General features: G+C 39.0%; 1 protein-coding gene across 2 annotated transcripts in view; it reads right to left on the bottom strand.

Moving 5' to 3' along the window:
* CCHR11.PART0H3orf20 (chromosome chr11.part0 C3orf20 homolog) overlaps window positions 1-12,139 on the bottom strand; it is a 2,050,812-nt gene that overhangs the window by 533,348 nt on the left and 1,505,325 nt on the right. For both annotated transcript variants that reach the window (XM_044087635.1, XM_044087636.1), the window contains exon 14: window positions 7,388-7,492. In XM_044087635.1, the coding sequence (XP_043943570.1) occupies window positions 7,388-7,492 (105 nt within the window). The remainder of the gene's footprint in view (window positions 1-7,387; window positions 7,493-12,139) is intronic.

Below are 12,139 nucleotides of genomic sequence, written 5' to 3'. Positions count from 1 at the left end.
GCTCAGGAGATCATGATGCTTCAGGCAAGCCGAGTCAAACTAGATCTGGGGGTTGGAAGGTAGTGGAGGTGTATTATGGGTAAGGAGCAGATGCTAGTGAAACTGCTGGCTTGGAAACGATATGGATCCGGTATCCCACAGGTTGAAGACCAAATGAAGCAAACTACTTCAGATAACAGATTTACATACACTAAGTATGAGATGGCCATTTCTTGGAATATTCCCTTTTCTCTGAGATATGGTGATCTCAGAGTTCGTATATACATTTGGGATGTGTAGAGGTATAAGGGGGTTTGCACTCTGCAAAAAGAAGTTTAAAGGAGAAGAGTGATGTTCAATATTTGCTCTTCTCCTACATTTTATTTATTTATTTTTTTATCAGCATGTTGGCACTCGGCATTCCAAGTGCCAATATTTCAACCAAGACCGTAATTCTGAGATATTCCCAAGCAGATGACAATGTCTGGCTGGAAAACATCAGAAACTACTTCTAGTAACATTCCATTTTGTCCTGAGGAAGAAAAGCCATCATGATATCCCAGAAACACTATGCTATAAGACTGGATGAGAGAAGATTTCTCTATTTTCATCTGAAAATCCAAGCTGAGAAAAGGGTTTTTTACCCAAGCCAGAAATTCTTGACAACTTGTGAAAGAATCTTCAAAAATATGGCTGTTGTCTAAATGTGGAAAAGTATGAATGCCCTGCTTCCTGCACTGGGATATTACAGGAGTCAGGTATTCTGTAAACAATCTTAAGAGTTGTTGACAAATCAGAGGGCAAAGTAAAAAAACTGAAAATGTGAAGCAAAGGTATAGAGAGAAAGGTCTAGAACAGGTATCCAGATTCCTTCTTTCTTTGTCACCAGAAAGATCCTTAAATAAAATTCTTTTCCTCAGAGTTTTGGAGAAACAGGTTCCATAACCCATGATACAGCATCCAATCTAGAACAGAGGGTTACAGGGAAATCTGACTGGCTGGATGAAGAGGAATCTCTTGAAAAAGAAGAAGGGGAACCTCACTGCCAATTACAACCTTTTGAATGATTCTCAGAACTCAAGTGTCTGAAGTTATCTGGTTCTACAGAGAAAAAATAAGATCTAGACTTAGAAAAGCTGTACAGGATTGCCAGAATGGGGAGTGGAAAGCCACTGAAGGGATATATCGGCAGTCTATTTTCTTAGACTGTCCTTGATTTTGGGAGGACTTTCCTTTCTTCTTTGAACCTCCTGCCATTCCTTTTTGAAATTTTGTTCACCTGTGCCTTATTGGAAATCACACCTCTCAACCACTTAGAGCAAGAAATCTCGACAAAGTCATAAATAATGGTTGGGCAAAGGCCCAAAAATAGGGGCAATTTTTAAATATTGTTCTTATAAACGTAGAAAGTTGATAGAATAAAAGGTTTTGCATTAGCATGAATTTTCTGAAGGGCATGAAATCTGAATTTCAAATGTATTTCATTATTTTCTGACTTCAATCCTCAATGATTTGCCAGAAAACCACAATGTTATGAGAAACAGAAAAGTAAATACTGTTTTTAATGTTATGTCTTTAACAAATGGTAGGCTGTGTTCTGTCATGGTCTGATGAAGCATAGGTTACTCTGTGAAAGCGTTTACCTTCTGTTTTAATAAAGTTACTTCTATATACAGTGATTTAAAGCCGTGTTTGGGAGGAGTTTTTTTTACTGTTTTAAATTGCTGGTCATAAAGAAAGCATCCTGTAAGGCTTAGGCAGAACAGCTGCTGGATCAGAAAAACCCACCTGTAAAAAATCATAACGTCTTTGCTGGACTTCTGGTATTTCTTTTGTTTCCAATGAAACAAGTCATCCATTCTGGTAATAACATCAGAAAAATATAACCCTTTAGGAGGGGAATTGAAAAGTCTCATTCTCCAAAATGTGGAATGGGAATTTGAGCTAAAGTCCTGCCCTTAGACTGGAGATCAGAAGCTCATAGAGAGGATTTTCCCCTTTTTATATATGAGGGGAAAATTCAGTATGTAACGACTGAAAGGCCTTCAATAAACCTTTAGCAAAGCCTAGCTAGTCCTCCTTATCTGCTTTATTTGATGATAAATCTCTAACTTTATGTTTCCTTATTCTGTGAGACACCCCCCAGGAAAGACTGGCTTGAAGGACAGTCCCTTCCTTAGGAATGACATTTCTCAGTACAGCTTATCATAGGATCATCATACAGGTCATTCCCTGATGCCTACAAGGGTGGTTCTCCTTACCCGACAAGGGCAACTGAAGAGCTACAGATTATATGCCTATTTCCAATTCCTTAGTTGCTTCCCGAGGAACAGTACCAGAGAGAGCAACAGAAAGTGATGAGCAGTCTGAGGAGCAACAAGTGATCACACTGAAGTCACCCATCAGAAACTTAGGTGAACGGAAAGCTGGTGTCAAGACCAAAGCCCCCCTCCCAATGACTATTCTCTTCTTGTAGCTCACAAAGGAAGGTGCCTGACAAGTGGCTAACAGAGCTTTTAAGAGCGAGTCTTACTTCTTGACAGAAAAATTAAGTTCCGAGGTAATTTGTTTTTGACAACTATCAAATGCACTAACCTTAGTCCCCAACAAAACTTTTTGACAGAAAAGTTACACTTACTTTAACTCAGAAAAAAATTATGAATTATAAGGGAATCCCCACAGGTACCTAGGACAGTCTGTCTACCAAAATAAGGGGTTTGATAACTGACTAGTGGATCCATGTAGAGTTGGTCTTCGATCCTGACTGAAAAGTTAAGTCCTGAGGTAAATTTTTTAGTGGCAACCACAAAACACAATTTTTCTCACACAATATGATAAACAATATAGTAATCCCCAGAGGGACGCAGGACCATTTGTCTACTGAAAAAGGTGTCTTACAAACAGGTAGTGCAGCTTATGATAGCCTGCGAAAAAAAAAATGACAGGAAAAATAAGTTTTGATGTAAACCATTTTAAAGACAACCCCCCAAACCACACATCCTAGCCCTTAGTCACAAGTACTGGTGAAAAAAGTAAACTTTTTTCACAAAAATCAATTTGAAAGGCATTTTTCGCTGAGAACCATGCCCAGAAAATATTAGATTTGATGTAAACATTTAAATGATTTGAAGTAAACATCTTAGTAACAACTTGTAAAAAAACTATAGTTGTGTAGGTAAACCTACCATAACAGTAGAAATTCTAACAGAACACTGTTGCAACAGACTAAGCTATTAGTCTTATATCCTGCCACAGATATGACCAACCAGCCAGCTTTTCAAAGCTTAAGGGCACTTTCCACACACACTAACTGCCAGCAGCTCAAGCAGATTCCCATATAAAAGCAAACAGCGGCCCAAATAGTTCACAGCTTTCTTGTCAAGAAAGTGCACTTCTTCTGTGGGCTTTGTGGCACTGATGGTTGGCCAGCAATTGTTAGAGGCTTGGCAGGTAAATTCCCCACTGGCAAAAACCTCCCACTGCTTTGTTTTTCTTAGGAAAGCTTGTGGGTTTTTTTTGTGAAATAGTTTGTTTTTAGCTGGGAAAATAATTTCCTGGGAATGTTATTACTTGTCATGGTAGTTTTATGTACAAATGCCCATGTGCACAAACTGTAAAATTCTTTTTTTTTTTACATTTTCAATTGTGGTTTAACTGTGGCAGCTGAAAACAACAGCTTTAATGATATAAACTTTAAAGCCACTACCTAGCTAGTTTTAACAGACAACATGAAGTTCAAGTTTTGAGGAGAGTGGTACCTTACAGGTAGATTAATTTTTTTTTTAATCCCTTTCAGAAACTACTTAACCACCTGGTTTGGTGGACAGTTTTGCCCTCCTCAAGTTCATGATGTGCAGAAATGCCCGAGATCTGCAGCCTGATAACTGGAAACAAGTCGCACAGCTGCCTGAGATAATCAAAATTAATTGCAAGCTAAACCTTCAATGCTGACACAGAGGGATAAAAAACTAACTACAGCCCAGGCAACCCAAGTTCTATCTGTGTCTCACTTATCTGTTGGAGCTGGTATAAGGAGGAATGGCATGCCTATCCTGGGAGGACAAGGTGGACTGGGGACATCCAGTGCCACGACCCCGAGAAGGAGAGGTGGCAATGCAAGGATGGCCCTAGGAGAGGTATTATAATGACTCCCGCAGTGATGTGGTTCACTCATACTTGACCCATTGGAGGGGTTAGGGCTTGTACCATATGCACTTACTGCCAAGATGCTGGGAAGAGCACAAAAGACATCCATGGCTACCTGAACAGCTGCCCCTTCAGACAGTTTTCAACCTCATTGTGAAGATATCCAGGATGACTTGTTCTTTATCCCATACTGGGTAGCTCCCATACTGGAGATACCCAGTATGGGAGAAAGAACAAATTTATGTCCAGTTGGAAGAGGACTGAGGTTCAAGTAGCACACAGAAAAAATATCACTTGCAAGCTCATTCAATAAGGTGTCACATGATACCTCACTGCCCAAATGGAGCCTTCCATGTAGGAGAACAGGGTCTACTTTGTCTTAATGTTGTGGAAATTATCAGCAATGAACTGACCCACCTTACTGTCTTACAAACAACTGGAATGGAAATATATACTGAGAAGAAATCATTAAAAGCATAAGTATTGCTAGGAAGTACAACACCCCCTGTTTGGGGACTGTCTCCACATATCTAATCTCAAAATATACTGTCTCCAAGACTGCATTAATTCAGATAAAAAGGGAACTGAAGTTATGCCTACACCACTGTAGTTAATACATTTAGAGTCTGGGGTGCTGGGGCAAAACCTCTACATCAGGGAGGCACCTGGGCTTACAGAGCCTCTGCAAAAACATGGCTTACTAATGCCTTATTTTTGTACTATTCCTTTATCTGTATAACTGGCTGTGGGACAGTGAAATTCAAACAATCAGTCATGGTATCCTGGGCAATGGTATGTCAAAGTAGACCCACAGAATACATTTGATAAGTGAAAGGTTTCAATATATTCAGAGACTGTCAGCAAAATTTCCTACAGGAGCAAAAGCTCTAGTCAAGATACCATGATCTAACTGGATGTAGGTTGTCATCTCAAACAAGATGGACTTCCTTGTCCTGTAAAGGAACTATTTCCTGCATTGGCAGGGACCTGCAAATCTGAAACTACACCCTTCCTGACCATTACATGGCAACAACAATGACACTTGGTGTTTGTTCTATGAATTTTGTGATAAGACATGGAATCAGGAGGAATGATTAAAGGTGTACAGGAATCTTCCAAGCCACAAGAAACAGAATGCATACACTACCAACCTCCCCTTAAATTTCTAGATAGACAAGGAAAGAGGGAGGGCCACATTCTACTGAATGGCAAACAGCTTGTGCTATGCAATATCCCATTCCTGAAAAAAATAGCTCAAGAACGTAAGTGGAGCTCTGGCTCATGAAGTTGACCACTATGTTCACTTTCCCAAGAATGTGAATTGTTTTAAGGGTGATAAACCTGTCTATGGCCCTATTGCAATCACACAGTGCTGCTCTTTATGGGGGGAGGGGGTTATGATCATGTGCCTCCCTGTAAGCTCATATATCACACTATGCTCTGATTATCCAACCACTGCAAGAAAGATTTTAAGTCTCTTTTTCAGAACCTATAGTGTAAGAAAAACTATCTACAGTTCCAAATGTAGAGTCCTCTATCCTGGAGTATCTATGTCCTCAAACCATGAATAAGCCAAAGCAGTCTCCCCCCTCTAGTAGCAAAACTTATTTGGACTTGTGAGAAATTGCTCTAAAGGAAGGGAATACCTTCTCAGAAAATGGGGGAGATTATTTACCATTACAAACTCTGGTAATATGGATCTGACACCATAACTTCAGCAAGTAAATAAGTAGTAATGCTGGAGTCATTGCCACCTCACCAGACTTTGAATATCCATTTACTCAAGCATGCAAACAAAACTACAAAGATTGTGGTTACCATCAAGAACAGAAAATATAGGTGGGTCTAACTCTGGCCACTCTGCTGCATCCTCGACCAGAAAGTCAGACCTTCTGCCTGTCTCAGTGGACAGAAATGGATGATATTGTATGGTGCCCACATCTGGCCTAGTAAAGATAATCCTCTGAGAGCAGTTCACAAAGAACTTTTCAAAGTTTTTAGAGATTCTCCTCAGTGCCTGCAAAAATGAGAAAGTACACATCAGGGATGCTACCAGGCAGTCTTTAAACAGGGCCAGCAAGGCAGGGAAATGTATTGTGACCCTTCTCCTGCAAAGCTTTGGCCAAACACTCTGGGTGCAGAGAACAGACCAAATATCATCAATTTGTATTAACAGTGGTGTCCATCCTGATTGAACCAAAATAACTCCCAATGTGGACTCCAGACACTAATGTTCAAGAAGATGTACATCACGTCCAGCATTGCTATCCAGGTGCCTCGTGATAATAGGATATGACAATCTGAAGAATTACCATCCAGCATTTGAAGTAACTGATTATCTCACTTAAGTCATTAAGTCTGAAATGGGATATGTATCTCTAGTCCTCCTCCTTAAATGCCTGAATTATCTCTTGTTGTTTCTGGTTCTTGTTTATCCAAGATCAGAAATAACATTCACAACAGAAAAAAACATGATTTACATCCATGCCCTTTTTTTAGAGCAACTCAGTAACACAGTGACTCCTCTGAACAAAGAAGCAAACAGTATGAGTTACAACCTTAATCGAGTAGTATTTTGCCCAAAAGGCTTACATCAATATGAAAGTCTTAAAACTGATATCAAAAGTAGATAACATCTGTTATGAATGCATCCAATCTCACAATGCTATGCACTAAAAACTGTGATCTAAATTAATTCTCCACCATTTTTAACTTATTTTGATTGTCATGGGCATATCCAGGTATACACCAAAAAGCCATGGCATACAAATTACTTGTTAAGGATGGTGCATTTTTCCAAGCACAAAGGCACCAAATGTCCCAACTTCAAACTCATAAATGAAAACAAAAGGGGCAAAACAGCAAGCTGGAGGACAACATTTCTCCTTCTTTTCATAGGTGTAGCTTGAGAATCTAGCACTGAGTCAATATATGGCAAAGTGCAAATGGATACATTTATCATAAAAATGATAAATTGTGTTATTTTCTAGGAAGATGTCATCATTTATTCTTTCTAATAAAGAACTGGATACTAACATGTCAGCTTTAAGACACAATGTCACATAATGGGAAATATATTAGAGGACGACAGTCATAGTCAAATGTGACAAAAACAAGGGTTAATAATCTCCATCTTCAATTTCTTCATTACAAAGCATTTAATACTACACACCAGTAGAAATATACATATTTTAACATGTTGTTATTATTATTATTATTATTATTATTATTATTATTATTATAGTGCAAAAGTATAACATACCCTGATTTCAGAGGTCTCCCTGGTTCAACTGTATGCTTGGTCTTGCTTGATTCGGAAATATGGAGTTGATCTTGCTTGATACCATAACTTCTCGAAGATAAGACCCTGTTAAAATGACAATAAGGCCAAGTTTTGATATAAAATTTTTCAAATATATAATTGTTTATTGTAGGGAACTGGAGAATTCATCTTAAAGGCTGAATTATGAACAGTGCAAAAAATGGAAGGAAACCTTCCATGGAAATGCCCTACATCCTTCCTGAAGGGACTACAGAATAGACCCATCTAGAAAACAACTACTTCTGGCAGGGGGTGAGATTTGTTCTAGCTGGAATGTCCTTGCTTGTGATTTAGGAGTCACTGTAGTTTATTAAGCTCTATCAGTACAGCAAGGTCCCTGTATCAAGCCTCATCTCCTTGCTGACATTGTCATCCTTCATTCATTGCTCTCTACCTTAAAGCTAAATGCCCCATGCTTCAGTGGAAAGTTGTAGTCGGAGCTAGGCTCTGCTTGTAAGAATGGAGCTACAGTTATTTTACTTTTTTCAATGAGTTAGAATGACTAAGAGCAAGACTTTCTAATTTGAGGATGGCCAGAAGCTTTTGATCTGGCAAAGTACCTTCCTCAAAATCTCACAATGAACAAGTAGAAACCAAGGGAATTAAACTTATACCTAAGCGATGGCACTCATTACTGGTGTATAGCTTTTAACTGTCTGAGATGTATTGTGGGTTTTCTTCACAATGAACTCTCAAATCATATATCATTGTCTAGAAGCAACATTTTACAAAGTTTTTACAAACGTAATGAACAACAATACCTATAAGACTCATGTCAACAGATCAAGATCAACAGATTAAGGGCACAAACATCATGGACACTAAAAGCAAAATATGATATCACATTAAAAAATCAAGTATTTTTGCAAACTGTGTGATAAATGTTGAAAAGCTGTTCAGCAAATATCAAACACAGATTTTGTGTTAGGCTTGTCCACATTTGTTTCCTAGTATAGTTAACCAGATGCCCAATGCCAGTGGTTATATTCAGGCAGCATTAGCCTCTGGCTCTATGACGGCTGCAACCATAGCTTTCCTTCTTTGCTTTTCAACTGCTTCATCCAGGGATGATAGCTAGTTGCAGGCATGTAATTAAATCAGATCCTGAATTGTGAATGAATACATAACTGTCATTTTAACCTTCATTCTACATTTACCCCAGATCTGTAGGTTTGCTGGGACAAAACCTACATGTCGGCATCTGCTATTTCTTTATAAAAATGGATCCACAAAGTCATTCTTGATTTCCTCTTTGTTTTATTCCTTCCAATTTCACTGAAATGTGCAAAGTGGTCCATTTTGTGATCTCCCAAGTCCACAACCTTGTGGATGTCGAACTCATCTTCCTTATTATTTTCTTTAACTTTCTGTTGCTCACCTAGCTTCAAACTGTATCTCTGGACATACAGTGATGTATATATCAATGTCCTATGATTTCTTATAAAACCACAACCAACTGAATGAAAGTTATGCATGTACCATAAAGACATAGCTAGATGATCAGAGCCCATCCTCTTCGAGCTCGAGGACTTAGCCATAAACTCAAGTCATATCAGCACCAAACACTTTCTATGCTGTAGCTCCACCCATCCTCTCCCATAATGCTCTGCACTAGCTAGGCATTCCAGATTTTTGAGTACATAGCTCCAGAGCTCAGCAATGGTCTGACCTACAACTAATATGGGTATATATCTTACCTCAGCATAAGGGAAGAAGGTTTTAGAGGTAGCTAAGATGCCAGTTGTATAAGCTTTTGGTGCTAGAGGTAACTGCTTATCAGACTTCTAAATGAATTTGATATAATCTGTAAACCACTGTTAGGGAAAATGTATTGTCTCATGATTATTCTTCACAAAATGCATATTAACTTGAAGTTTCTTCACAAATGAGTCAAATAAAAATGTTTATAATATGTTTATGTTGGAAATATACTGTAATATATATGCATGTTGTGTCTTTCGGCTTTTCCCAGTTGGGGGTCGCCACAGCGAAACTCCGGTCCGCTAATGATTGGCAGTAGATTTTTACGTGCTGGCTTGCCGGGCCTAACGCACAACCTTCAACGAAGGAACGCCCATTCACGCATGTCGCCACACAGGAGACGCTCTAACTGAGAATCGAACGGGCAACATCTAACTGCGAGGCGACAACGCTACCGCAGCATCACCACCGCAGTATTGTAATATATATGCATGATTATACAAAATACAGTTTCACATGAAACGCCTTACAACTGCTTTCTCTGCTCATATCACAATAGTGTATTGACAGAAAATTGAAGGCAAAGTAAGTGCTGAAGGGGTTAAGGGATGTTACTATGATCAATGGTCTTGGTCTGGAATGTTCATGAAGGGAGGGAAAGAAAATGTAAAGGAGATTTTGTTTTATGTGAGCTCTGGCCTCCTTAGGCTGGGGGGAGTAGTTACAAGGAATGTTGGTGAGATAGCATGTGTGGTACTGAAGGATACAAGGCTGAAAAATAAAACAGGCTGGTAGGCCAGGTGGTTTGTTTCTCTAAAACATTATTGTTACTAAAACCTGGTTGTTAAGTGTTCACGTGTAATACTAAGCGAGAAGCACGAGGGTCTGCACTGACCCTATTTGTTAACTAATATGAAACTTCAGAATTCACCATGCATGTTACTGATAAGAAATGGAATATAAACTGTATGTTTTTGCTGCTTGGAGAGAATGATTTGGAAATTTTGTGAAGGCAGTCTCCCAGTGCTGTGGTTTGTTTGGCTATAACAAAAGGAGTATTTTGCACTTCCTGAAGTGTTATTCTTGACTCAAGACTAACAGGAAAATCTTTGTTATTTATGTCTATTCAAACAGCACTATAGCACCACCTTGCTACAGTAAGTTTCTAAACTTTCTGTCCTAAATTATTTTGTGTAAATGAAACAAAAAAATTTTTTGTTGCCCTGGAATAGACTCCCCATCCTCATAAAACAAAGTTCATCCCTGGTCATATTCAAGTGCAAATTAGATCTAGAGATGGACAACAGAAAATTTACTCAGGACTACTCCCTGTACTACTAATGGACAGAAGCAGCTCCTGAATGCTTTATCCCATGCATGGTTCACCTAAATTATCTGTTGCATGATCCCAGTTATTCTCATTAGGGATAATGTATAATTATCGACCATGGGATGGGTAAGGCTACTCTATAATCAAATGAGATAGGTTAATTTGTGCATAAAAATAAACTGGCTAGGATTAAAATGGCCAGAAGGGCAGCTAGTCTAGTACTTACTTATGAACTTATTTATTCTTAACTATTTGGGTCTGTGGACAGCTAGAGAATGCAAAAGATATTCCTTTTTATTTTTTTCCTGAATACTTTTTGCCCTCATAACATCAAACCTACCCCAACTCTGGAGGAGATATCATCTATGTAGCCATAAGGATTGCTTGTCTCCTCACTGGCATCCTGACAATAAATGCAATTTCCTTTAAGTCCCTACCCCTTATGATTTGCGTTATTACATGGGACACTACTCTCTCATGCACGTATATGCTTCAGTAACTTGATGAGGAAGGTTATCACATTCTTAACTTGGTTAGCTGAATCTGCACACCTGAGGACCATCCCAAAGCATCGCTGGCCCTTCTTTGAGGGACTGGATCATAAGATGGCCTTCTTTCATTCCATCTCCCTAAGGTTAGGCATTCTCACCCTCTTAACACTAACTCCAGCAAGCACCCATACCACTAATCATACATGGGTCATCTTATCTGTAGTCATGGTTTTATTTCTCTTTGCAAATGGAGCTAGCTTGAGATAGTCCTGTTTACAAAAATAGAAAGATGACATTAATAGACATAAAGGAGGAGTTAGCACAAGCTACTACCCTTTGCTTATGAAGATCCTGTAGGAATCATCAATGCATAAAGCCGGATGCTCAGACATTCACCAAGTTGAAGTAATCACCACTAAAAAGGGGGTCTTCCAAGAAAAGCAATTTAAATCTGATTATGAATATGGCTCAAACGGAAGTAGAGTTCATTTCTGTAGCATGTAATTTAGGCTCCATGGAAGCAATGACATTTTTATTAGTGGCCTAATTAGGAAAATGCATCTAAGGAAAGTTTTACACACTAGAGTTACTGCTGAAGCCTCAGGGGAAACCAGATATAGCTAAAGAATGTTCTTTCAAATAAAAAAAGATGAGCCCTGAATAAAGACCTGAGACAAAAGCAAAATCTAAAATGGCTGGAACAGAAGCTGAAAAAGGATCTAAATATTTGGCATGTGCTCATTCTGCAAATCTATGCCACTTTCCTTTGTAAGTTGTCTTTGTGTTGGGCCTCTGGACAGCATCCCTGGCTATCACTGGAAGTGAAGAAACCAAGTGGTTAGTCTGAGGGCATGATGGTCTGGTGGAGGCTTCACATATATGGTTCTTAAGGGTCTTAGACATACACGCTTCCCCTCAGGATAAGGCCAAAAGAGGTGAACCGATTCAGCATAAGCAAGAAGGAAGCTATGAGAATGATTTTGAACTTGAATCTGGAAAGAGAAAAATGCCATCAGTAATCCTGAGGGCCAATTCTGTCCTGGTGAGGATAAGGGAAAATAAGTTGCTGTACTTAGTGTTGACTGGAGTTGCAAAAAGGTTGCAGCATGACTTTTCCCAGCACTGTAGGACTTTCTGCTCCACCAAGAAGCTTAAGAGATCACTCAAGTG

Source organism: Protopterus annectens, chromosome 11.part0, assembly GCF_019279795.1.
Source record: "Protopterus annectens isolate FY-2018-M chromosome 11.part0, PAN1.0, whole genome shotgun sequence".
In the NCBI taxonomy this organism is placed as follows: Eukaryota; Metazoa; Chordata; order Ceratodontiformes; family Protopteridae; genus Protopterus; species Protopterus annectens.
Note: the sequence above shows the minus strand (reverse complement) of the source record. Positions and strands in the feature narration are given on the sequence as shown.